Source organism: Hylaeus volcanicus, chromosome 8, assembly GCF_026283585.1.
Source record: "Hylaeus volcanicus isolate JK05 chromosome 8, UHH_iyHylVolc1.0_haploid, whole genome shotgun sequence".
Lineage (NCBI taxonomy): Eukaryota > Metazoa > Arthropoda > Insecta > Hymenoptera > Colletidae > Hylaeus > Hylaeus volcanicus.
In genome coordinates, this window is record NC_071983.1 from 4,474,003 (window position 1) to 4,501,999 (window position 27,997).

At 46.2% G+C, this 27,997-nt stretch overlaps 1 protein-coding gene across 2 annotated transcripts; it reads right to left on the reverse strand.

Annotated features, from left to right (window-relative positions):
- Positions 1-22: 22 nt before the first annotated feature.
- LOC128880940 (proto-oncogene tyrosine-protein kinase receptor Ret) lies at positions 23-27,994 on the reverse strand. Of its 2 annotated transcripts, none has more exons than XM_054131532.1 (19): positions 26,958-27,994; positions 12,598-12,819; positions 12,410-12,540; positions 11,908-12,043; positions 11,268-11,524; positions 9,800-9,971; positions 9,576-9,673; positions 7,161-7,438; positions 6,752-6,943; positions 6,130-6,302; positions 5,427-5,636; positions 5,247-5,349; positions 3,895-4,066; positions 3,105-3,409; positions 2,478-2,664; positions 2,253-2,382; positions 1,829-2,030; positions 1,593-1,771; positions 23-1,491 (listed from the first exon to the last, which is right to left on the reverse strand). In XM_054131532.1, the coding sequence occupies exons 1-19, from the start codon at positions 27,010-27,012 to the stop codon at positions 1,091-1,093; spliced, it is 3,603 nt and encodes a 1,200-aa protein (XP_053987507.1). In that variant the 5' UTR covers positions 27,013-27,994; the 3' UTR covers positions 23-1,090. The 2 variants fall into 2 exon arrangements, with proteins under 2 accessions (XP_053987507.1, XP_053987506.1); XM_054131531.1 differs by having other exon boundaries at positions 23-1,515; positions 26,958-27,993.
- Between the last annotated feature and the right edge of the window lie 3 nt (positions 27,995-27,997).

The following is a 27,997-nucleotide window of genomic DNA, read 5'->3' on the forward strand; positions in this document are numbered from 1 at the left end:
TCTCGGAATTACTCACATATGATTGTTCCTTTGATGAATTTATTGTGTGTGTGTGTGTATGTGTGTGAGTGTGTATATATCTTAGGTACAAGAAAATAACGATGGCACGATAACAGTTACGTTCACGGTATGCGTCTTCGCTAAAACTAGTCAACTCTTGAAAAGTAAGTATAGAACACGATACAAACTGAACTTGTACGTGTACAATTTGCGCGATAAACGATAACTAACTAATGTAATGGAATGCTCTGCTTTATACATAAATACAAAAAGGGACGTATTTATTCGACGAGGTATGGAAACGCAGTCTTCTTTGGATATGATTAAATTGACCGATACAGTCGTATTTAAATTAGCGCATCGACGGTTATCGAATCTCTGTCTTCGGTTTCTGTTATCCAACGCCGCGAACCTCTGTTCCAGCGTGTACGCGAAAGCGGGAAGCACGTGCGCGAGGTGCATTTTATTCAATTGGAAGCTTAAACGTTTAATGATTTAAATTCAATTCTCTAGTTCTTACGATTTTCTTTCTAGATCAAATTTCTCGCATAGCTGTAAACAATGTTGGAAGATTAAGTAACAAACAGAGACGCGTGCAAAGTTACTCGAAAACAATCGACGTGAAAACGTTTCACAACTTTGCGTTGATTCCGTATAAATTAAGCTACTCGTAAACGACGAAAGCGCGAGAATTAGCGAACTATTCGATCGTTCGCAATAATTTATCCGCGCGAGTTGATTTCTTGCGCGTTCTATCGTGCGCGTGTGTCCGACGATAAAAGTATCAGAGTACAAAGGCGTGCTATTTGCATCGAAATGGATTAGATAGATCTAAGTAGACGTGATACAAGTACTTTTCCTATATATTCGATATAGGTCCCGATGCTTTATACATAAAAATAGGCGTAGAAATACAACGCGATATCGGTTATTATCCTGCCACGGGTATCGCGTCATTCAATTCCTTCGAATCGTGAATTCGACGCAGGCACAACGCAGCGATTCTTTTCGCTCATGCGAAAGTAGCTTCTAGCTAATTTCTTTGGCGAATTTCGTCGGTTTTCATCCCCGAATTTTCCTCGCAGACTCTTCAGTTGCCTTCGCCTCTGTCGTCGTCGCCGTTTACATTGGCGAAGACGAGGAGGTCTTCGGACTCGAAGGACTTCTTCCCCTCCATGTCGATGTAGGACTGCGGCCGTTCGTTCGTCGGCGTCACCAGGTCGTTCTCGCTGTCGCTGGTAACGCTCGCGTTTCTGAATTTAATAGGGCTTTCATAGTGATTCGCACGCATACTCGGCGACAGATCGTTTACGTATGACAACTTGACAGAATCATCGGGAAAGGACGCTATAGGTTCCTGCCACAGGGTATGAAGCTTGTCGACGTTGTCGCACTTTGTGACTGTATCGGAAGACGGCTTCTTCAGGTAGTTGACGACGTCGTTCCTGAACGTATCGACGTTGACGTTGTCCGTCTCGTCGTTGCCGGAACCTGTTACGTAAAAATGTTTGGGAACTATTAAGAGTCGTTACTTTGCTCGTCGACGATTAACGCTTTCGTACAGAAGAGACGAGAAAAAGGGCGATACGCACTGCTTGGACTGTCCAAGGCATGAAGGGAGGCGAAGTAGGCCTGATTGTGGACGGTTCTCGGATTCAGATCCAAGTATTCGACGCTGTCTTCCAACATTTTCTCCCAGTGAGTGGTGAGCTCTTTGAAAGACGGCCTCATTCCGGGTTCTTGGTGCCAGCACGACACCATCAGCTTGTACCTACGATCACACATTATCATTAACAATAGGCCAAGCCTAAGAACAGACTCTACTTACAAATGTTGCGAGCAATTCGCTGGTCTCTCCATACGGTATCCAGCCTTGAGTAAGTTGTAGAGATTGTGTACGTCGACGCCAGGATAGGGAGAGGCGCCCAAAGTGACCAGTTCCCAGAGGAGAACTCCGAAGCTCCACACGTCGGACTTGCTGGTGTACACGTGATCGGCCAGGGATTCTGGCGCCATCCATTTCACGGGTACTAGAGACACAAAGACTCGGATTAAACGAGGATTTAAGGCTCGTAGGCCTGGTTGAAACATTCTTCTCCCAAATCCTTCGAGAGTTACGAGCTGGGAGCATCTGGATGCCTGCGGAGGGTCAACAGATTCGAGCCATTGCGAATCGATACAAAATTCTTGGGAATAGAATTGTTTACGTTAATATACAAGGTGAGCCAGCTAAAATGTACAAACTCGCGTACCTCGTCCTTTGCTGCGTTTCAAATAGGCGTCATCTTCGTACACGTCGCGCGTCAGCCCGAAATCGGAGATCTTGCAGACTTTTCCTGCCGCTAATAAAACGTTCCTGGCAGCGAGATCTCTGTGAACCAGCTGGACAACCGGACGGTTTTGTTAGCCAACAAAAATTCCATACCACGGGTCCTTGCATGTTATATAGACCAATCCTTAAATTACCCTGATGTTACCTTAATGTCTGCGAGATAGGCCATTCCCTTGCTGATCTGCCAGGCGAACGAGAGTATGTCTCGAGGCGTGACAGTGTACGCCGACGTAAAGTCCATATTTCGCGATTCCTCACCAAGGTTGGACAACGAGGAGCATCCACCGGTCCTCCCCTCGGATTCCAAGTGACGGCTGCGTCTCAAGTAATTTCTGCAAAGAGCGCGTATCATCTTAATATCGCGCGACACGTACACCGTCGCCTCTGCGTCGTCGTTTTTCGCTCTCCTCTATCTAGCAAGGTATTTCGCGCGCGTTTCTTTCTCGCGGAACGCAAAACGGAAGAAGAATTTAATTACTGGGATGTTGCTAGAACCCCTCGCGATTATTGTCCCGACGTTGACGGAATTCCGCAATGCGAAATTCCACGGTTCGTTGACTCCTGTCTCGGCCACTGTTATGCGTGCGTGTATTCGAAATATGAAGGGTACGCTTCAAGGTATGTACAAGTGATAAAGAATCATAAATTGGGTCGTAATGTTTTAATGCTCGATATGAATAACGCAAGTATCAGGGTTCATTGAAATTGGTGGAATTTGGAGAATATTTTTGTATACTAACATTCCTCGTATTATTTCGGGTTGTACGCTTACCGCAAAGATCCAAACTCCGCGAACTCGATGATGAGGTAGACCGGGGCTCCAGGGCTGGTGCAAGCACCTAGTAGTCTGATCACGTTGGGATGCTGGGCCTCCTTCAGGAGCTGATACTCCGAGAGCAAATCGGCGAGCTCCGAGGCGCACGCGTTCTCCTTTAGAGTCTTGACTGCGACAGTCGTCGGGCCTGACGTTCCTCCGATGTCGATAGCTTTGGCCCGCAAAACGCGACCGAATTCTCCTTCGCCCAGAACTTGCTCGATGGTCAACCGCGACCTTGGGAATTCCCATTTCGGATCCGGCTAATGAGACACGAAACGATCTCCAATGGAATCGATATAGACTAAGATTTTGCTTCGGTCTCTAGATTCCGAGGCTAAAAGTGTGTTAAAAATGTATCGCGTGGAACTTGGATAAGAGTATTCCATCGTCAGCATTTAACCAACTAGAATGAACGTGCTTGCAAAAACCGTGTCCAGGAGAAATTGGGAAACTGGGTAACGCGTCGCGAGTTAATTTCAGCTCGAGCAAGCTTCCTCGAAATTCAGGATTATCGCATGCATTCGCAGGAAGCGCTGAATTACGTGCACGGTTTCACGGGCCGATGAGTTCTCGTTTAGCATGCCCAGACAACGGGGAAATGCATTCGCAGTTTCAAGAAAGAACGACACGACAGCTTCGTGGGGGGAATATGCATGAAACGGGCAGCTTGGAAATTAAGTAAAAGCAGAGCTCGGTTCGTTTACAATTTTGTGTTCTTGTTCAAAGCTTTTGTAACGTTACTCACAGGACAGCTCTTAGGAATGAAAAAGTGACGATTGGCGGCGGTGAAGGTGTCCAGGCCGATCAGCAGTCCATCGCCTCGATCGATGTAATCGGATGGCAGTATGGCAACTCCGTTTGCGTCTCCGTTCGCTGCCTTTCGCTTGCTATCCCTGCGTGTTCCTTTCGCAGCCATTCTAAGACAAAATTTTCATGCTTGCTACATTCCCGCAGAGATTACGGACGGTTAATCATTATGGTTTTATTTGTGCACAGGTAATTCGCGTAGGTCTCATTATACGTAACAAATTAGTTTCAAGACCAATTAGCCACCCTTAGCCCGTCCCTCGTACCATCTACATCCCTGGGCGATCGTTTGGGGCGATTATTTTCTGGTTAATCTACATAAACTGGACGACGAGATATTATACATAAGCAACAAAGCCAGGTTCCAACGAGAGATACCGCGAAAGCTGGAACGCTTGTTCCGAGAGAGGAGTTTAAGCGCTTCCCGTGCAAACGATGGGGAAACTTTTTTAATTTCGCGCCCGCTTCTGGAACGCTTTTCGCCCGTTTACGTTCACGATAGGAGTTCGAGGGATCGGAATCGTTGCGCCGGATCGTTTCGCAACTTTCCAGGTGGCATTCTACGATCGCCTTTCACGACGCGAACGAGTAATAGGTGACCACTGGTTGCTCGACCGAACGCAGTCGTTGACAAAAGGAAGGTCTGCTTCGAGAGAAATCGATAGTGCACCCTGATAAGCGTATCTGTCGACGTGCATCGCCGAAATATCAGACCCAGCGTTTCCCAAACTATGCATTGAGCTCTGTATCGGATGTTTCTCGCGCGGAATTCAGCGTCGATCTTCAAGCATAGATTCAATTCTGTATTTCTCCTTTAAAAAATGAAATACTTGCAAAAGAATGCAAGCGTGTAAATACACCGTGTCGTGGGAAGCGTTGGGTAAATAAAAAAAATTTGGGAAACGCAGTATTAAAGAATCGCGGCCACACTCGTGCTCCCCTATCGATAGCTCGTTGACCAAGCGATCAGCCACTTCGCTTCAACGTACAAGGGGTTCGTTTGAGAATTATCTCTAATTCAGCCAGCTGGGATTCCCCAGCTGTCGCACGAACACCGTATATTTTCTGTCGCAAACACCGCTGATACAATCGTTTCGCCTTTAGTCACGTTTCGCTTCCCTGATTCGAGATTCTTGACCTCTGAGGACTGGGACTAATCGACTGTAACTATTCGTTTACTCGAAAGCAGAGCTCGGACTCCAAACGTAACACGTAACGCTTGAACTATATTCGGCAGATATTTGAAACAGTCCCAAGCCCGTTCTACCTTTCGATGATTCGAGTGCTTACCTGTATCTCGAAGTGACGAAGGAGCCAACGATCACGATCAGCAGAAAGAAGCTGCCACCGATCAGGCCTACCATGCAGAAAGGGCCGCAGGGACCACTGGATGCTGGGAGAAAAGATGAAAGAAATTTAAGCTAGTCCGCGATACACGACGCAACCGTGCTCGTAAAATAATCGACGAACCTTTTCGTGCGTCTGGCACGAGAACTTCGTTTTCTCGGTCTCGCAATTTACCGTCCGTCCCATTTTTATTGCCTTTGCCGTGGTTGTCGTTTCGCGCGGAGAAACCATCCACGTTGCAGGTGCATTGCAGCATATCGTCGCACTTGCAGGTCCCCACACCGCTCTCGATCCCACGGCCATCTTTGTTCATGTTGGCCCAATGCACGTCCACTGAAAACCCCAAAGTTCCTCGTTGCTGCATTTATGCTTCTCGAGCTGGACGATTCGAATGCACGCGAGTCAGGAATTTTTCTACCGTTCATGTACAGAATCTACGAACTGCGGCAGCTTTCCGTGGATTACAGCGAGTAAAGTAATTGGATTTTAAAATGTACAGTAACATGTGGTAACTACGGTAAACTGTCCGATTTCAAGAACTGAAAGACTCTTTTTTCGTAACTTAATGTGAAATTAAGACAATTTAAAGAAACTTCAATAAACCTTATTTATATTTTACCTAACGAATTGAAACGAAATATTTTACATACACAACACGATGAGCAAAGTTTTTGCAAACAATTTTGCAATTTCATAAATTGGAGTAAATCATGTAAGTGCAGACACGAGTTAACTCGTGACCAATCAACGATGTGTTAATATTCGAATTATTTTCAAGTAAGTAATTCCTTTAATTGCTCGTCGTTAAGAAGATCAAGTTACTTACATTCCGTGCAATCCTGAGGGCAAATGCGGGGGTCGAGTTGCTCGAGCTGGTCGCAGTGGTTGTCCGGGCAGTGCGTCAAGTCAGGGGAACAGGTCGGGTAATGGTCAGACATCGTGGCGAACTCGGACCGATTGTTCCACCTCCACATACAACGCCCGTTAAAGTTGCCCTTGCTGAAATTTCGATGAGTTTCTTTGGAAGTCTTAACGAGATTCTCTCGCCTCGACACTTGGACAAAAAAACTTAATGCTCTCTAAAGTATTTTTAACCCTTCTCTCTTAACGATTCCACGTGGCTTTATTTGAACTGGCAAACTTTATTTTTTTTTTCTTTCTCCTTAAAGATAACGTAAGACCTCATCGATTGCCTATCTTCCAGCCCAAGACAACCCTCGGAGATTAACGTTGCACCAAAAAGCTCGCGACCAGGCGAATTTAGTGCAAGGCTGAGATGGAAGAGGCTCCCAGGCACCATCGAAGGAAGAAATACGAGCGGTTGTGGAATTTCGAAAGGCGGAGCTGTTCGTGGGAAAGTAATCTCGCGGGAGCGGAGAGGAGAATTTTTCGCACGGCAGACGTTACTCGCGCGAGGGATGCGAGGAGCGAAGAGAAAACAGTTGTACCTGAAAAGTCCGCTGGCGACACCACAGCTGGATTCGCAGTCCTCCGGCGTTTCCGCGTTGGCGCATGAATGCAATCGTCCGGACTTGGTGTGATTGCAAGCGTCGACCTTCGAGGCTGACGCGTTCGTCAAGCCGATCCTTATCTTCGAAGACACCACCGCGCGATCCTTTCCGCTCCACTTGATCCTCAGACTAAAGTACCGGTTGAAAAACGGTTAAATCGGCCACGAGTAGGTCGACACCTCGATGCGCGAGCTTAGAGAATCTTCTCGATTCAGGAATTACAAAATGCATTGTGCCCGACAAAGGTCGAACGTGAAACGTACCGAAATCGGGAAACCTGGAGGAGGATTAAAGTCTACGAGAAAAGGTACCGCGGGGAGCGCGTTAAATCGAGCGTGCGACTTACGTGAGGTTCGCTGGCTGCGTCCTGAGGAGATTCTCGTCGGTCACGTAGACGATGCCTCCTTTCTGCGTGACGCCGAAAGCGTTCGAGCCGTGGATGCTGAAGTTTACAGAAGGGTGCAGCTCGCCCGACGGTTTCGCGACTCGCGAGTAACGAGAAGCCAGCCGAGCGACTTTCACACTCGAAGGATAGGATAATTGCTGTCTGCTCGATACGGAGGACACGGTCGTCGTCGTCGAAATTTGGTGATCCGGCCCGTAGACGGTCAACGTGACGTTCAACTAACGAGACGAATCGTTCTGTAAACCTTTTGCCTGACTACATTTTCCAGATAAATGTTTTTACCCATTTAAACAAAACAAAAATATACTCTATCGTAATAACGAAATGTAAATCGCGTGACACGTTTACAGATACAAACTTTTGGTACTCGGTACACAACAAACAGAAGCGAGTTTGCTAGTGCACTTTAAGTGGATGTTGTTTAGAGAAGGTTTGCACAGAGTTGCCAGAATCGAGTTGTCAAGCGTATAGTGGAAACATTCCCAAAATCAACATAACGCGTCGACGGAACATATGCGTCCTGTTGTTTGCCAGGCAACGTGCAAAGTTTTTTTCATCAAAATAATTATAAACGCGCACGTTAATTGGTAGACAAGAGTTAACCATTAACGTTAGGTGCGAAATCGAAAATTCGTGCCATAAAGGCCTATCTCGCCATCCGATGGGTCATAAAGGGTACAGACACTGTTTTACGAGCTCCTCTTTCGAGGTGAAAAGTTCTCTGCAGGACGCTATAGTCATCGATTTAATCATTTGCCGACGAAATTGAACAGAAAAGACCATTTACTGGACAAAGAAGCTAGAAAGTAATTGCACCGCGCGGCAACGTCAAAGATGAACAGAATTTGTATGTAAACTGATAAAATATGACCGATTCCACTCGAATGAAAATTCAGCTTGCCTCTAAATTACGTTGTTATTAATTTTAAAGGGCGTTATCGAAATAATACATCTGCGGAGTTGCAGTATCTCTGGTCACTCGACGGTCCGATGTATGCCCTTCGATTGGGACCGTTATTTCACGTGGATTTCGTCCCTTCTATTTACAATGAAAACAAGTATTTCCCTTGCAGTTTCCACGTTTCTGTTATTGGGGATTCCCAGGGAATTATTGGAAAGCGCACAGGATTACTTATCCCCCATTAAGCGTCGTTATCGACCAATTGTACCGCTCCGATCGAACACTTATTTTCAAAAGCAGACAACGTTATCGAGAATGGCAGCTGCGCGTCGTCCGACTACTCGATTCGACGAGCACTTATTTCAATCGGATCCCAGGAATCGACGACAGAAAGATAAGCGGACCGATTCAAAGTTCCAAAAATTGCTGAACCGCGTGGGTACGAATGAGTGGATCGAAAATGTTCAGGGCGGAAGTTTGACGAGTAGATAATAAGAAAGTTCCGCCCACGCTAGGGCCATCGAGCAATTTTCACGCGAAACGATCCCATTAATTCCCGCTTAACCCGCTCCGTGGAAACCGTGGTTGAAACCGCGCCTCGCCCACCCGACGCTTCTCGCAGCTTTCGTTGTCTAATTGTTTAACGAGCCGCGATTATATCTAGCGGATACCGAACAAACGGTACAAGGTGCGTTTAATTGCCTTCCCTTTCGTTATTGGGATAATTTCGTCGAGTTCCGGACGGACTGGTCGGCAGGCTTGACGCCGTGCACTCGAACGATATTTCCATCGAGAGGGAACGTTTGTCGATGCTCGAAACGAACAGGGAGGAGGGGGGGGGGGGGGCGGCAGCGAGGGTAGCAGAGCTTTTCGAGGAGGGTTACCATCGGAACGGACGCATCGCTTCGAGAGATTTTCTTTGATAGCGCGGAGGAGGGGAAAAAAGAGACCAGGGAGACTCGTAATTGATTCGTCGAGGCTTCCAGGTTCGTCGATGACTCTCATCTCCCGAGTTGCTTTTGGCAATGGTCGATCGGTCGAAACCACCTGACGTCCTTTTGCGCGTTATCTATCCTACCGAGCACATTCTATCGTTGTTACGCAGGTAGCCTGTCTGGCCATAGAATCCCCGCGGACTTTCCCTTGTACGTGCTACCCCCTTGGCGCGAATCGCACTCAACCGTGTGGTTAGACGAGTGGACCTAATTTTGTCGTTAACCCAATCGTCGAAGCTTTCAATTTGTTTGCGATAAACGTAGCTCGGGTCGTCGGAAAGTAAGTATAATTAGTATGAAAATATTGTACGAGTCTAAACGAAAAATAAAGCACAGAGATTCGAAGCCACGATCCTCGGATCCACAGTCGACCGCTTTACTACCGAACGGTTATTTTTCGATCGTTTTTAAAACATACCAGAAGTACTGGAATTACTAAGTATTCGCGACGACACTCACCGTATTCTCGCCGTATCCTGGGAGAAGAGACGCGTCCTCCACTCGAAGCGTCACGCGATAAGGCGACTTTGGTAGCAGAGTGGTTTTAACCGAAAATCCTGCAACAGACGAGGACGAATAGCTCCAACTGCAGCTTAGAGAATCACGCGAGAGCAAACGTTTTAACGATACGAGGATTTAAAGGTCTTAGACGACTGAAAATTCAAGCAAAGTGGTAGACTAACTTGGGACTATCGCCGTGTAAGGGACTTCCGTGGACTTCGCGATGGACATAGGCTCGTAGGTGACGGTCAGAGCATCGTGCGTGTCCCCGAGGATGCGGATGACGTAACGATTGCTGCTCATGGTGTCCGCATCCCTCACTATCAAGTCGATCTTGTTCACAAACTGCTCGGCCTGTGGAACGAAAGCTCTGACCAAGCTCTTGTGACTGATTCGATAGGGTCGAGCCTCTCGAACGCGTTCGAAGCAATTTCAACGCACTCGCGTTTCAAAGCACTTCCATGCAATCGAATCTCGAGGAACGATCAAAGGTAACGGACGAATTATGAGGTTACACCAGGTTGGAGATTGTTGTTCTAAATGGCTACCTTTAAGAAGAACTTTTGGCTGTTCCAGTCTCTAAAATACGTGCCTCGGCGATGTCTCGAGCAACGTCAGCAGAGATGGGACCAATAATTATACCCGTCGCGCCCATGATTCCCAGTAGACTGACGAAGCATTCGCTGAAAATGCAGGCAGCAATATATACTGCGGTTTGGACGGTTTTTATCCCATTTCCATAACGTCTAACTAAGCAACACTCGGGGAGATCACCGTTACTGAAATTTTCATATATTACAGGATAAATAGCCCGCGCGACACGAAGACTCGAAGCTGTTTCACGAAGATGCTCTGCAGGCTTCCCTCTTGCCTCAGCTCTTCTCCACTTACACCAGCTGACGCTTCTAGAGGACGGTTCTCGGTGCCTCGACTGTTTATCATTCGAACATTATGCAAATACGTTGTCCACGCTGCTCTCTTCGTGCCAGCTACACATGTACAATTATTAATTATTCCTGATAGCTAGTCCGTAGCAGCTTTCCGTCGAGACATTCGCGCTTAATTTGCGTAAACTGAACTTGCTAAACTACCTAATTCGTTTCATGTTTTAGAGCTTCCAGCATGGTGCAACCCCATAATGGTCTCGCGAGGGCGGGCACAGCGTTCCACGATTCGTTTTGATACGAATTGCCAGCAGGCGACGCGCGTGTTAGCGAGTTACGGCGTTTCTTTTATCCGCGGCGAGGATAGGGCGAAACGTGCGAAGCTGCGAGCGACGAGACGAGTGAAAAGCTGCGCAGGGAAGGGACGGTTGTACAGCCAGACAGACAGACGGCCGAAGGAAAAAGAGATCCGAGCTTAATCAAGATCAGCCCCCGAAGCCTTTTTCTTCCTTCTCGCGCCCGGATCCTTTCACCCGTTCTTCGAGATTCTTTCTTCGTTTCCGCGTCTTTTCACGTCCGCTATCCAAAACAATGCCGGAAACGATCGCAAGAACAATGCTGCGCTGATTAAGTCCGATCTTTTCACTATCCGTTGCGACCAGATCGATTCGAAAACGATTAACGCAGTTAAACGTGTCGCGAATCATACTCGAATACTTAAGATTGTTTCGAGATCCAGGATTCGACTAAGCGACGATCGACTCACCGCGGTGAATTTTGGAAGAGTTAGGACGATGTCGGAGTTGTTCCCTTGAACTACGGGCGCGTTGTCGTCCTGATCCAGGATGTCCACGTCCAGGACTTTGATGGGAGCGTGCTGTGCCCCGGTGATTTCTTCCCAGACGATGCACTGAACTTGAACGCTGACGCGTGGCCCTGGACCTCCTGGCGGACCCCACGCGTCCCTGTCCAAGGATGCGTTCGCGAACAGCGTATGGTTCACCACGTGAAAGAACTCCGTGCCTAGAGATCGATTAATTTACTTTATTTAAACGATTGTCCAAAATTTTTGATCACGACCACGCGTGATCTACTTCCTTTGAAAATTTTGCACGCCAGAAATGCCGGAGCAGCAATTTCCGAGCGTTATGCACGCACTCGCGGACAAGCGAGCTCGTCGATTAATCATGCGATGCAGGGATTCGTGGATCGGATAGATTGCGCGGGACCGTTCCACCTCAGCTGTGGTGGAATTATTAATTTTCATTTTGGCGAGCGAACTCGCCTGTCGAGAGAAGAAAAGTCGCGTCGACCCGACTCGAACTCCGATCCCACGATTTTTTAATAATTTTTCATGATTTCAGGTATCAAGAGACGCGCTAATGGAACGTCACTGTCACACTTGCCGTTCAGCAGCTTGTAGTCGGTGATGCGAAAAGTAGGGCAAATCTCAGCGTAAGCCGCAGGCCCGAAGGAACCGATCATAGTGACCGGTTGGTTTTCGTAAATCTTGTATCTCGACGAGTTCCAGAAGCACATGTCCTGCAACAAGTGTCGACGCATGGAAACAAATCCCGAACGTATCGTTACAAGGGAAAGTCGTCGCAAGCATCGACGTTTCGACCATTTCATTTTGATCCTTTCTAAAAACAATATAGAATACGTATGTCCATTTTTCACTTTTTATTATCTCGCCATCGCGCACATTCGTAGAAACACATTTCCTTCGTTCATTTTCACGTTCCACCGCATTGTTTCTTTAGATTAATTTTCCGTCTCCCGTTTGAAAGGGAACAGAATAAAAAGGTCGACTGATAAATCTGAAATGCTTCGGACGCCTTTGCCCGATAATAATTTATTCGGGCAATAATTCAAAGCTTCAGCGAGGAACGCGGCTGGTGTAATTACCTGAACATGATTCGTGCAATTAATTTGCTTCCCGTCTACGCGAATCGGTTGAACTTTGATCTCCAGGACAGCCTCGTTTCTGGCCCCGTTTTCCTTCGCCACGACCACGACCGTGTCGTATTCGGACTCGCCTACGTAACCAGTGAAGAATGATAACGGTTCGAGGTTACATACCGACGAGAGCTTACCTTCTTTGGGTGAGCCTTGAAATAACAGACTGTTCGTTTCAGGATCTATAGTGGCAATTTCCTCGCGGGGCACGGTGACGCGGTAGCTGACGTTCTTTGGTTCCGACGAGTCGTTCCTGAGAGTCCTCAGCTCCAGCAATTTCACGTTCCAAGACGATCTATCATCGTTTCGCGTCAACAGCGGAAGCCTCAAGCTCAAATCCGACTGTGGAAAGTACAATTCTGAAACAGGGATACATCGCAGGTGGTGTAAGATTGGACGTTACTTAGGTCTAATATAAGACAAAAATTTAATATCGATTTTATTACATAATATTCCCATTTTCCTTCAGTTATCGACACTTATAACTCATCTACATAACGTAATAGGGGGCAGATGCAGATGCAGAGATGCAGCTGCAGTCGTATCTCAGCAAGCCCTACATATAAATACCAACAAACAGAGTTCCGGGCCCCGAATTTTATCGCGATGATTTACCACCAGCACTGGGCGTTGAAAAAAAACGGTGGATAAAACTTTCCGACGGCGCGCGTGAGCGCGCGACATCGATTAAAGCTCGTGAGGGAGCGGAAGTTTTCGCGAAACGGCTAAAGGTTCCATCGCCCACGCGGTGCCTTTTTCGAAAAGATAAGGACGAGTGCCGTTTGTTACACGAGTCACGTTTCTCGTTCAAACGGATGAGCTTTACGACTACTCGATGCCGGTGCATACGGTGTACAAGCATCGTAAAGACGATGTACGCAGTCCTTTTGATAAATAACCGGGGTGAATTCTGTTATCGACGCTATAAGTATCGAGACGTTATAGGACACGATTTTTCATCGATAGTTTCATGTGTGAGCTATCAATTGCAATTGAAAAGTTATCGAGACTTTAGCGATGGTACTTGTACGTGGACTTGTAGTTGCTACCAGGGTGGACCTTGTCACGAGAAGATAGGAACAATTTTTAACCATTAACGAGCATATGTCACTTCCTACATGACGTTGCCATTTTTACCGTGTGGAACGTTTGTCACCTCGGCCGTGACGTAGGAACCTTCACTGCAAGTAAAATAGCTTTACTAGCTTCTTAATAGTACAAACATATATGTAAGCGGAACAAAAATATGATGTCCTTTTATATGGAATCCAGCAGCAACTCGGGTCTGAAGCGTGGACATTTGTAGTGCTAAAAAAAAACACTATTTATATTAATACACAGCTTGCGTAGGATCGGAAAATTTGGCTCTAGTTAACGGAAATAAACTTGCCCCGTCTTGCGTTGGTCTAAACTTTAGACTCTAAAGTGTAAAGTTCAACGACGAGGGTTCACGCACGGTCAGGTTCGTGGAAACAACCTGTGTCAAGGTGAGCGTTTAATCGATACACAGAAGGCAGTTGACGATTTATGTAGAGATCTCGCACACGACGTCGACGCTACTATCGCGAGCACGAGTCTTTCTTTTTCGCGGAATGTTTTTGCGCGTCGTCGCTCTTCCAGGAACAGGACTCGATCATTCACGGTTCCGAAAGATTTGGACCGACGTTTAATCGTTCGATTAGCGACTCGACGATATTTCACACGACGGAAAAACGCTCTCAGGAAAATGCTCGCTATCGATCCACGGGGGTGATCGCGTGCAGGTTCGCATTTCGATCTTCCACGCGACATTTCGCTCCGCGTCGCGTGCCGAGGGCGGTTATCGCAAGTCAGCTGGAAAATTTCTACGCGCGGTACACATACAAGTCGTTTGCCATCGCGCACATTCTAGGGATGCAGCTTTCCTTATTATACACACTTTCGAAGTCATATATTTTTAAAATTAGGATTGTCAATCGATAAACTGTCAATCAAATTATCACTCGGAATAAATACCATTTCATCGAATCCTCGCGGTATTAATTTTGTTCGACATTAAAGTACTGTATTATTCAAAGAACGACCCAATAATGGTGCCCCAGAAAGTGTATCCCGTTATTTTTGAACGGTTTGCCGAAATGAAGCACATGTATGAATCCATTAATGCAAAGCTCTTTCGTGGTTACCGTTGTAGAATGGCCTACCACGTACGTACAATAGAAACATTTAAATAATCGATTACGTTGGACAGCCGACGGTTCCGCAGAAGATGGATGAGCTTGACGTTATAAAGCAGTGGTCGTCATTGATTTATCGTTAAAGTCTGTTTTAAAATAAACGGACACCATGTCAGAGATTTGACGCGAATGCGCTAATATAAACCCAGATTCCGTTCGAGATAAGAACTCTTATTCGATTTGCTAACTATTTCATTGTCGTATTGCAGCTGCCCTCGTAATATCGATGCTGGAATCTGACGGCAGTTACAACTATTCGAGGGGACACAATCGGAGAACACAAATTGAGCCCAAAAGACAATGCATTCCCGACGTGGGGGTAGCTAAAGTCGCCGATATTACGCATCGTGGAAGGAGCCTTCGGAAAGGGAGAAGATAGGGGTGCTCCTGTCGTCGAGAGCCATCGCGAGCGATTCGGCTGCGTTTAAGTGAGTTTACGAGCGAACGAGGGTATTCGGTGAAAAGCACTGGGAACGAAGATATTTCGGTGGTAGGTTTTTCGAGCGAACGAGGGCGAAAGCGAGGCAACGGGGAGAGGGACCGTCAGGAAAAGCGTGCAGCCGCGAGACGTCGGTCACGCGAAAGTCGAGTTATATCCACGGTATCTCCGACGCGTTGCGTACGACGTGCACGCCTCTCCAGGCATGTTAATACGATCTCGCTTATGGTTTACCCTGTACAGAGTTCTTCGCGTGCTAAGCGCCGCGCTATTTGCATATTTACGAGCAGACCGAGTTGGAAAGATCGCGAGATTCGACGCTCGGCTCAAGTACAGCGTCGCTTCTATTATTAGTCGACGATGCTTACGACTTTGCAACTTTTAGTCGAAACCGATATATAGATCACCGTTGGTTCGTTACTCGAATGAATGATGCACCACCATTTTTGCTCCTTAACCCCTCGAGCACCAATTTCGCTCGAACCGCTGTGGCACTTTAGCGGTTCGGACACGGGGTGGGTGCTTTAAGGGGTACACGATGAGTCGAAATTACGGTAGCAACGGTTATCGCGGAATTTTATGTTGGAGAATTCTAGAAACACAATGATTCCTATATCGGTGGCCGTAGGATTTGTACGTGCTCAACGCCGAACCCTCGTTAATTTCACGCTAGATCTATTCACGCTATTTACAGATTGATCCAAGTGTTGTTTCCACACGTCTACGCACACTTATTTGCATATTTACTAACAGATCGAGCTGGGGAGATCGCGAGATTCGACGCTCGACTCCAGTGCCTCGTATCTTCTATTCTTAGTCGAGGATGCTTAGAAACAAACTCCGCCGGGTAGAGAGTCCTTTCCCCGTTCCTCATTTCCACGCTTCCTCGAACCGTTATTATCGACTTTTTGACCCGGCGTCGGTGCTCTCGAGCCATTAACGTTACGACAAAGATCGAGAAGAGACTCTCCACCGGAGTTGTATAAATGGACTATTAATTTGCGGTATCGAACGCAGTCAACCTCGAGACCTAGACACGGGACGCTCGCGCGAGAGAACCATTACGACGGTAACTGTCTCCCCTAATCCCAGTTTATAGGTGGTGTCACCGGTTGGACGTCAGGAATCCTCGACGAACCTGGAAAATTATACTCAACGCGTTTCAATGGACCTAACCGAGCTCGAAGCTGGGGGATTTATTAAACAGCTTCAACGTCCTCTGTTCGTGATATGCGACTCCCAACGAGCGTGTGGGTGGATTCGGTAGCGCCGAGGTTGAAGAGGAGCGTCAAACTCGCTTTGCACCGAGGGCCAATTCGCGCTTTGCTGCCCCTACTTCGCTCTTAGTTCTACCATTCGTTTCGGACTGCGAACGCGTATATCAGAAATCCAACGTCAACCAAAGCAACGTGTTTTCCAGGTGCTGGAACCATTTTCGAACCCATTAGGATCGTATCACCGCGACAACGGGCAGGAAAACGGGAGAACGGCGCTTTAGGTGCGCAGGCACGAGATCGTTGCACCTGGAAACCCTATTCGCACATCGAGTTACAATTCCCGAAAACAGAGACCGTGAATACGATACGCGCAGCCATACAACTCGCGAGGTACAGCCCTCACGGTCGGCGATCTCCAAGGACCTTCCGCGTTTGGGGTCGGGACGAGGCCTAGACCCAACGCAGACGATGGGAGCCACCCTAACTCCCTGGCATGGACAGTGTTTCCCCGTGGATCCTTGCGCGAGCCCTGTAAATTGATCGAGACTCGGTCGCCCAACCCAACGAGACGAGCAACTTTGGTATTCGTACACTTTACAATCCTTACTTTATAACTGTGTCTACGATGAAAGATGGAGTAATCGATTACATTGCTTTGGTTATGAATTGACGATGATGCTAATGGTTACATTTTAGATTGTTCGACGTGCGTCATCTTCTCGTCGCCGAAGTCTATGCTCCAGGAAAACCAATAATTCTGTCGCAAGTTTTGCTATACAGAGCTCATTATTTAGTCTTTCGTGTAAGTTTTTCATTTAAATTTTCAGGGCCCCAGGGTAGAAATAAATCTTACGGCCTTTGCCGTGCAAAGATCGTAAGTGCGAAGGCGGAGATAAATTCTCCATCTCGTGTTTGCCATACATGAAGGAATAGCGTATCTATACCACCTATGAACATGTAACGTTCGGTAAGAATTTCGTTCTACCAGGATGAAAAATGAGTAGGTCATGCAGGCTTTTTTAATTTCCCAAAGGAAAAGTTTCAGGACTGTTTCCTTCCTCGAGCCGGAGATTCGATTGTATACCGAGTAGGAGAAATATGTTTCTTATCGACTCGTAACGCTTGCGAGACGGACTGCTTCTTGACTTTGAAGCAAACTCGTGACGCGGAGGAGGTGGAGCACGATCCACACGCATGGACACCTGCGCGCATGTGGCATCGATAAATAACGGCGCGAGTTCCCTGTCGTTCCTTAAATTATCACCCAGTTTCCTCCTTTTCCATTTCTCACCTATTCCTCCGAGTTCCTCGATGACGCTCCGAGGCGCTCCGAATTCGGAAATAGCTTAACTATATTTAGGTTACTTCGACACCCCATCGAAAGATCCGACCAACTGTTAAGCGCCGTAACAACGAACATACGACCTTCTTAAAATCTTCGGTGATTTTTATTGCCTCCCGGCTCCCGGCTCGCCTAAAACTGTCCGTCAACGCCACCACCCATCTTCGATCCGTACGAAAGGAAATTTGTTATTCCCTTCGCGGCTGCTGTGACGCATTGCGTTACGTTGCGCAATTAACGATCGCGGAAATCGTTCCTCTCGCTCTGGTCGATCCCGTTCCAAGCGCGTGCGACGACTCTCGTTCGCACGTCAATGATGATTATTATTATAAATGAAATCAGATTCGATGAAGAGTGTTGACAATAATTTCGATTAAGCGACTATCCGTACCATTAATCAATGCGAGAGGAGAGAGCTTGCGTTCTCGGTACTCTCCGTACAATTAAGCAAGATACATAAATTCTACGGTCGACCTTGCCCGATTAATTCAATCGAGCCCTTTGCTTCGGCGGTGGCTATGAAACCTTCCTCGGGATTCGATCGATCGTTCCGCCTGATCGATGAAGGAGGGCAGCTTCTTAAAAAGTAGGCCATGTTTACCGCAACTTTGATTAAGCGCTCGGCACCTTATTGCCAGTAAAACTGCCCCGATATGTTTGCGTTGGGGTCTTGGGACGAGCTCATCCAAGTGCCAATAATAGAGCATAAAAGGGTGAATTAAACAAGCGCTCGATATCGCGTCTCGGTAGATGTCACGATTTGCGTGAAAGAATTCTTACGTTTCATTCGGCGTAATCTATTTTACTAGAACGATCGATCGATCTATTTTTTTCATTCTTCTGTATCCACTCCTCGATATCGCAGAAACGAATTTAATCGCGGGTGCCCGAAGCTGGCGTAAACCGCGTGAAGCAGGTTGTTCACGCGACCGTCCATTTCCTGGTGTCTTACCAGTCGCGGCGGTTGAAAGTGGAAGTAACTTTTAACACGGATAAAACAGACGATCGAGTTACGGGAACTTAACGTCGAAAGTTGCTACAGGTGAAACATTTGCGCAGTTGTATTCTCATTATCGTGGCTCGTGTCTAGCGTTGGTTCGATCGTGGTTACATCAACGAATACATACGTAGCTAAGCGATGTTGACAAGGGTCAACCGCGTGTCGTTCGACGCACTGTTTGCTCGGTATACATACATCCCGCGTTATAATGTTGCGGATGCAATGTGCAAACGATACACTGGACGACAAACTGCGATGGTTAATTTTCCTCTTTACTGTGCGCCGTCGGTTCGTCGATCGCTTCTGGCTGTGCATTCGTTTCGCGACTAGCAAATTTCTTTCATAAATTCTAAATCAAAATGCGTAGAAGCTTGGTCTCCAGTAATCTTAATTGTAAGGTTCGAGGCGAGTCGAATACAATTCGATTAATTAGCATCGTGCACGTACGTCGGCGCACCGGTGCATTAGCGTGTTTGATCGATTATCCCTAATTAGCGATGCATTATCAGATTTACGTTCTTCCGAGTTCAGAGTGGCGTTGCTTAACCATTCGCCAGACACAGAGGGTTCGCCTAATGTGCTCTACCGTCGATGGAAACATATCGATAGCAAATTCAATTAATCAACCTGTTTCTCGCCTTGTGCTCGATATATCATAATCGTGAAATACGAAGAAAATATCGCATCTGAATTACCAGGAAAGGAATGGCCACCTTTCTATGCGCGTTATACATATTGGTCTTTGTTTAAGCAGAAACCATTGCCGGGGCGCGTTGTGGAGACACGGGGCAAAAGTGTCTTTAACGCGCCAACTTTTCCAAACAAAGAATCGTGGCCTCCACGGAGAGCCAAACGAGCCTCGTAGCATGTTGGATCTGCATTTAATTAACGCCAGCTTTAAGAGGCTCGGCATTAGCATACGCGTAATACGTCCACCCGAAAGGAACCACCGTAAACTCACTTTCGACCGGCCGAGGCGTTCGTCTTCCTACTAGCAAACAGTCTTTCCGTTTAGACTTTTAAATTAGGTATTCGTACGTTAATCGTCCTATTCAAAGAGTCGCTTTAGTCGAACGAAAAACGAAGGCGAGCGTGCCAGGACTCGCGCGAAAGACGGAAAAAAGGGGGGCTTCGTCGAATGCGGCCTCCCAGGTGCGACATTTGTTGTAATTTCAACGACAGCCACGCTCCAAACCGAAACTGCGCTATGGAGGCATAAATTGACTTTGACTTTTCAAAGCAAATTATGCGATACACAAACCAAGTGGAAATTTGGAGATAAATTTAGATAAACATGATCTTCCAACCACCGTGACGCGAGAAATTGGAGAATATTTGTAAACAGATTACTCGATACGCGTCGATAATAGGATTAGATTTCGAAAACGTAGAAATGGCAGCTTCGTGTGTTCGTGGAGAGGGCGTATTGCATTTAATTACATCGTTACGCCAACCAGCAAATGCGACACCGCGTTTTAGGATATCTCCCGCGGAGAAAATAGTGAGATCCACGAGGATCGAGGGTAACAGACCAGTTGTCGCATTTGCAAATTAATTAATCGATCGCGGTAGACGGTCGGGACCCGTTGAAAAGAAGGTTTAACAAAACGGTCGTACGTACATTTTAGTATTTGGGTTATGGGGTGTGGCAAAACCGAGAAGCCCCGTGGGATCGTCGTTGTTAATGTCGGTTCACCTACATACCTAACGCTATTCCTAATAAACCTTAGATTAAATTACATCGTTACAATCTATTACGCGAGAAAACGTAAGAGACCAACGCTATAGTAACTCCTGGATGTCGCAAATTTATCGCGACCCCAACCCCAACCACTGTCGCGCCTGTTATTACCCTCATTTGTCGGCTCTCGTCCCGATATCCACGCGAGCAAGCAAAGACCGTCGCGCAACAATAATAATAATAATTTCATTAGCGGGGGATGGATACTCCTTTATATACAAGCAAACAATACATAACATTAAAATAAATGGCAAGCATTTGTTTAGCTCTGGAGTATTCAAATATGCAGGAGTCTATTGTTCGTTGTTATTATCTCTGTGAAAACTTTTGAAATGGCGTGTACCGCGAGAAATTGATCGTGTCACATTTTCTTACTGTTACAGATCTACAGCGTAAAATTTGTATCGTACATTTTTATCGATCGTATGAACGTTCGACTTCGTGGACACATCGTTTATTTCTACTTTCGATTCTGCTTTATGCATCGATATATTTTTTCCAACGCTGCCATTGCTTCGTTTTTTCCGTAAAGAACATACTTCACTTTCGCGAACGATATAGCCAGAGAATGATGACGGTGACGACAATATTGCGCGGATATTCAGGAAATGATGATCGGATATGCGTGCAGCGAAGGACGAAAATATCCTGGCGAACGAGGCAAGAATCGTTGGCATTGTATCGCGAGTAAATAAACAGTGAGCATTACAGTAAGCAGGTATCGCAGGAATAGATTGGAATAGCGTAAAGACAGTGGAGAACAAAGGCTATGAGACAAAAAAATAGGAAGAAGAAAAATGTAACGTCGGGATTACGCTCATTGTCGAAAACCGTCGTTCTCGGAGGCAACGAATCGACGAACTGGCTTACACGGTCCGCGTATGTGTACTATACGTATCAGGCGAAACGTGAACAGCAAACACGAGGTACTCTGATCGATAGATTTACTCACGGTGTACAGAAGAACCTTTACGATCTACCGAAATGTCCTTTTCCTCGGACGAACTTCTGCTCTATGTACCCTCGCTACAAAATCTGCGAATCACTGCATTAACGTCAACGATCGATTTAATTCCAATGAGTCAGGCAATTTTAATCGAAACCACTTCGTTAAATTTGCAGTGTTACACCTGTAAGTGACCCAGATAGCACTACAATAGGGCACTGCATACCCCCACCTGAACACGTGTAATAATTAGAAGTGGAGTCTAAGTGTGCCTAATGAATAATACAATTTCTTCAAACATGGCAGGTCTGCTATCGAATAGGTTTTTCCTGGAGATTATCAGAAAGCTTGAAGAGCAAAATGAAGAGCAAAATGACCATTTCAGACGTAAATACAAGCATCATTGTGTATTCACGGGCAGAGAAATATATACCTGATACTTAATGGATTAAATTTTCAACAGTGATTTATTAATTAGAGATTGAACCATGGAGTTTCGGTTCCGTGCAGGTTCTCGTGATACGATGTATGTTTCACTCTTCTCTCCTTCCTTTTTCGTTTCCTCGTTGAGAAAATGGAGAAGAACATGCGAAGAGAAAAGAAAGATCAGATCATCCGATCAGGACCTTCTATAATTTTGTATCCTGGTGTAACGAACTCGTTTTATGCGCCACTAGTACACGTGAAACAACATCGAGAAAAGTTTCCAAGCGGATGCTGTACACGCTGATTTTCGTAAAGCTTTCAAGTCTGTGAATCATCCCATTTCTTTCTCATAACTTGGGGTACTTGGTATGCATAGGCCTTCTTCTTCTGGCTATCTAGTTTTATAACTGACAGAACTCGGATCGTAAAATTTAATGACCGCTACTCCAAAGAGATTGCTTTGCACCCAGGTGTTCCGCAAAACTCCCATTCGTACGCATCGATTCGTCAACGACATTTCCAATGCTACCGGAAACACTGGTTTACTAACGGGCAGAAGAATGAAGCTTCATTTCAGTTGAAACCGACAAGAATCAAGCTTTATTTTAATGTCTCAAAGTGCCATGTCGTTCGTTTCCAACCGTATTGTCTTGTGTTCTAAATTATAATAGAATCTAAGTACAGGTAGTTTTATTTGGAAGTAATGAAATTTAACTTTCACTCTCTTTGTCCCTCTTGTAATTGTAATATGGTTCCATCATCTGGTGTCCATACTACGAGACACGCGGCGATCGAGATAGCACAGCATAGATTTCCTCGGTTTGTTTCCTACACCACCAATACATCTATGCCTGTTTATTACCATAATTATGATCCTATACAGTCGCGACTGGGGTTATTGACTCTCGAGTAACGTCGTACGGCTGTCTTGCTCTTTGTATATGAACTAATCAATCAGCTGATTACCTGTCCTGATATCGAAGTCGTCCATCACTTCAAGAATGCGAATTCAGTTTGTATTACTGATTACATTTTTATTTCTATTTTGTCATATATTTTAGAATGGCTGATTATTTTTTTCAGCTTCCTCTCGACTGTATTACTTGTTGAATTAAAAGGCTCGATACATTGAATTAAATTCAAAGCCTTGCTCGATGGACACTCTCGAGAGGTTTCCAGGAACGTCGACTCGATTTTGCTACGACGGAACTGGTTTTCGTTTCGAGGGACGTTTCATTTGGACTCGATCGAGTTGAAACGGAAACAGGTATGAAATAACGATAGAGGATATCCGCGAAGAAATCGAAATACGTATAAACGTGACCAGAACCGACGTCAATCTTATTTATATACAAATGGAGAAATCGTTTATACAGCGTTGCGTATAACATGCAGAATCTCAGCGATCGAGAACGTGAAAGTAGCAAAAAAAATATGTTGGTATAAATAACCATGGTGCTTTTATATTCTGGTTAAAGCCATTTTGGTCCCCAGTTATATTCGTCGGAAGTCCAAATATAAATCTGCAGACGGCCTGTCATAGTTCCTCTATCTCTGACACTCGTTGTTGAAGTAATCCAACGCAGTCGATGAGTGCTGAATAAGTGAAGGTTTTCAGATGAACCCAAAAATAAAAATCAAATGCATATGCAAAACAAGCGGGTCAAGCTTCTTCAAAACGTACGTGTTTCTTTGAAAATAGTTCCTTCGAAGACTGTCTGGCCATTGGACTGAAATGGATCGGTGTCCGCCATGCATAAATCACACTTACATCCGATGAAACATCTCCCAATAATTCATGCGATGGATCACCCAGGTAATTGACGTACGATTGGTCAGTTTACTTATCGTTAAGCAGAATCTAAAGTCGTCGGGTATTGTGTAGAAACAATTTGGAATTCCAATATTCCTTAAATCATTTCATTAACTCGACAATTATTTCGATAGGTTGAAATTATTAACTCCAGCCACGATTAATGAAAATTTGGCTGCGCGCAACGCTTCAAGACGTTCACAGGTAACGTAAGAATCGATTCTCTTCGGTCAGAGTGGTCGAACCGCGTGCGTCCGCAGGCGCGCATAATGCACGAACTCTCCTCCCTCTGGCTCACACCCCCCCTTTCTGATTACGAATCGGTAGTTGCAGTAAGGGCGAGGGTTGCTTTTAAGACCCGTCTTGATTAACGATTTCGAGGTTTGCACGCAACATTCGACGTTCGTATTTCACCGCCCGCGACCTTAACGTTGCCTTCTCGCTTCGACGAAGGGGTCAGCAATTTCGCGAAGTTGAAACGCTTCGTTTTCTATCTTATCGTCCTGATAGCGCCGAGATTCGGTAAGAACGAGAATAACGGTGACGGTTCATCCCAAATATGTATAAGCGCGGTAGCTGTTTGTTCGTTAAGCCCTTGTACTCGGGATCAAGTCGTTGCAAAACGACGTATCGAGTGGAAATACATTCGGAATCGAGTAATTTATTGGAACGATATTTAGTTTATGCATGTGTGCTATGTTTGGGGCCCTAGGCGATAGTTTGATCGGTCTCTGCTCTAAGCGGAAGCCCTAAGCAGGAGCAAGGAGGTCATCGGTCCTGTACTCCCAAAGTCGTGGCATCTGGAGATGGGACTCCGTAATTATTCGGCTGGAACGCATGCGGGTGCGAGGCAACATTAATCGCAGGTACGCAACGGGTCCCTTGGATCGGCGTTAGTTTCTGCCTGTGGGTTGGCTCGTTTTATCGATCGTACGTACGGTGAACTCGTGATTCGAGCGTGTCGTGGCCGCTGCTATCCACGTCCGCTGGTGTATTGTGTAACATGTCGAGTCGATCGACTTTTTTCCCTCCCAGGCGGAGAATTTGCACGCGAATGGAGAACCGTTCTTGCGAACGACCGATAAAGGTGTCGCGTTCGCGTTCCCTCGGAACTCAATCCGATCGTTCCTGTCGGCTCGATCGAATCCTCGCTTTCGAGCGAGCCTTTCGTCGCATTCTCTCCCTCGACAAAGAAAACCATTGTACCCCGAATGTAAACGGGGGCCCGCCGGTTCGACGTGTCGGTAAACACGTCGGGTTTCGCGAGGAACGCACAATCGACTCGTTTTTTTCTCTTCTCTATTTTATCGCCTTGCTAGCTTACCGGGCGACGACTATGGCTCTTTTCGCCGGCCAAGCGGGTCAACGGAGTTTACTTTGGCGAATTTATGACGATTTTTCGTATGCGCTGGACCTGGAATACCCTCGTCCGAATCTGCATGCAAATTCCGAGGTATGTTTACTCACGTTAGTATTTGTATCTTCCTGTACCATAAAGTATTGTATCGTCTTTGTTTTCTCTAGGTTTGAAAATGTTGCAGTAGCACGAAGAGGATCCACACGCGGAGTTGAAATATTTACAATCATTTATACCAAAGAAGACTTAGCTGAAACATTTTCATTATCGGTGATAGCGTGCTCGAAGCTACTATTTCTACCCTTAGCGTACTCCTCCAAAGCATCAAATTTAATTCGATCTCTTTTAAATGACACCTGCGCGCTTCCTTCGCGGAAGCTCCATTTCTTGTCGACCGATGTAAAAGAGTGACGATCATCCGAAAAACGATCATTTCTACGGTGATCCGTTACGCTCGCGTGTCTTCCTCCAATTAAATTACTGGTTTGCATGTTTCTACATTTTCACGAGATACCGGCGCATACGCACGCACTTGGAATTTTGTAATTAATCGAGCGCCAGACAAACAAGCACAATGGCGGGTTAATGAATTTGCCGGTAACCAGCGCGTATTTCTGTTTAACAATTACATTTAGGAAGACACGCGTAACCGTCCGACATTTAGGTCGCATAGTTTTGCTACTTGTTTCCAGCGCGCGCTAATGAGAAAAGGACTAATGTTCCATCGACGGAGCCTATTTTGTTTACAGAAACACCTCTGGTAATGGTGTCTATTACGTTTCCCTTGAGAGCTGTCCACGGTAACGACTGCCAGGGCAATTATCTTACGTCCGTACGAAAACAGTCAGCGATAGTCGCTCGAAAAGGTACGCGCGAACGTGTAAAGTCGACCGAAGGGCAGTATCGATTTTAGCCTGCATTGGAATCACGCGAGACCGAGGTTGCACGCGACATCGCGATATCGCGTTTTCTGATTACGGTCAAGTGCGAATGTCATCGTCGGTTCAACCTTCGCGTGGACCTGTTTGGTTCAAAATTTGACCGAGAAACGATTCCCGGAAGGTGAGTGTCCGTAATCGTAAACTGTTTCTCAAACTGACTAAACTGATTCCTCGAAAATAATAGTTTCTTTGTGTACGGGTTGATTTAGCATTGAAATATCGTAGAGATATTATAGATAGAGTAGGGGAGAAGATTCACCTAAGAAAAAGAAAGAAAAACGGCGGTACCATATCTGTCTCTGTCTAGCAACGCATCTCTATATCATTTTTATGTTAATAATAAATGTGGTTGTCGTTTATAATTTTAATAATTATATTTTACATTCGCATATGTCCTCTCTGCTCTATCAATAATATCTCTATGCGAATTACACCTTCGAGTAAAAATAGCTGACTGTAACAGGTGAATCGTTCGTGCATTCGATAGAACACTTAATGAATTTTAAACAGAAGCTCTGTCAGTTCAATTTCAACTACGATTTTTGGTATTTGAAACCACTGCGCGGCGATCGTGATTCGAACCAGGTAGAGGTGCGATTTTCGCGCTCTGCTTTCCGACCGTAGGCAAATTTATGTTCGCTTTCGCGGTCGGCCACGCTGAAATCGAGTTCACGGTGCACGCGAATTTTAGCATACAATGCCACGTCGCGTTAATTACCCACGGGCTAGGTGGCATGACTTTGCGCAACCCAGAGATAGGTGAAATTTTGCCAGAATAACATACGACGAATGAAGCTAGCCTGGAAGCAATTTACTCTGTTGGATTTTTAATTGTCCATTCGCAAAACATGGTAGGGACGTCGGTTACCGAGTAACGAATGAACAAATATTTACGTTTCATTCGTTACTCGAAACTTGCATCCAGATAATAGTCCAGGCCACCACAAGGTCTCTGTTGCAGGTATCGTTAACGCCAAGGTGCAGAAATATCTGTCCGTTCGGACGCAGAGATAAAAATATCGCGACGACAGGACGATTATATCGCAAATATCGACTTACCGGAGGCAGGTACCCGCGGAGGTAGCAGCGACAGTAGCAGAAGAAGCATCATCATGGTCGGCTTCGACGGATCGCTCGTTTCTGCAGGATCCCTCGCTGGAAACGATCCTCGGCGCGTCACTATGTCCTCATCGCGGATCGAGGATACAATTTTCTTTGCGTTTTTCCTATTTAAGGGTTGTATCGATCGCCCCGTCGATCGTTATCTTTCCACGAAGACTGTTTACGTAGGTTTCACGAGCATCCAAGCGCGTTAACTCATCCAGGCGAAACTTGAATAGGGACACCGTCTTTCCCGCGAAGAGGCGCGCATCTCGAGCGACTCTTGATCCCCGATGGGTCCGATGGATTAACAGTTGAACCAGAAGTAGAATTTGCCAAGGGAAATTTGATAAGGCAACGAATTAGAGAATTTCGATAGATCCTCGCGTTATTCTCCACTCGTTAGTCGCTCGTGAAAATTTCTCGAGTCGTCCGATTATTTCTCGACCTTGCAATTTTTACAAGTCCTCGCGTTATTATCCTCCAATATTCCAAGGAAACTTAACAAATCCTCGCGTTTACTCCTCGACTACCGATTATGCCAATTCGACGAATCCTCGCGTTATTATCCTTCAATTATTCGTCGATCGTGCGAACGAACGTGTTATCGTTTGGCCTTGAACGGCTAGTCGGTGTCACGAAGCGCTGAAATCGCGGGGGTCTCGTAGTCGCGGTTCTCGCGTCTACGGAAAATCGGCATCTCATCCTGCAGCGATCGAATCGGTCGTCAGGACTTTTTGCGTCGATAGAAGCGATCGGTAAATATAGACCAATTAACGATTGAAAGGATCGGTGAACGCGTGACGACGTTACGGCGTTCCAGCCAGTACTGAGGACGTCGGGACGCCCGCCGTTATCAGGGAATTTTTAGCGCGTGCGCGAGTACACGCGTGCGCACCCCCGAGCACGCGGCCCAAACCGAGGGATTCTCCCTGCGATCGGTTGCTCAGGGAATAGGGGAATAAGGGAATAGGTGCGACCCTTCGATGCGTCCTCTG

Coding starts and splice junctions, on each gene's coding strand:
- LOC128880940 (XM_054131531.1), bottom strand. CDS start 27,012: ATGATGATGCTTCTTCTGCTACTGTCGCTGCTACCTCCGCGGGTACCT. Junction 9,674..9,799: donor TTACACGGCGATAGTCCCAA/GTTAGTCTACCA, acceptor CGTCTGTTGCAG/GATTTTCGGTTAAAACCACT. Junction 2,383..2,477: donor CCTATCTCGCAGACATTAAG/GTAACATCAGGG, acceptor CCGGTTGTCCAG/CTGGTTCACAGAGATCTCGC.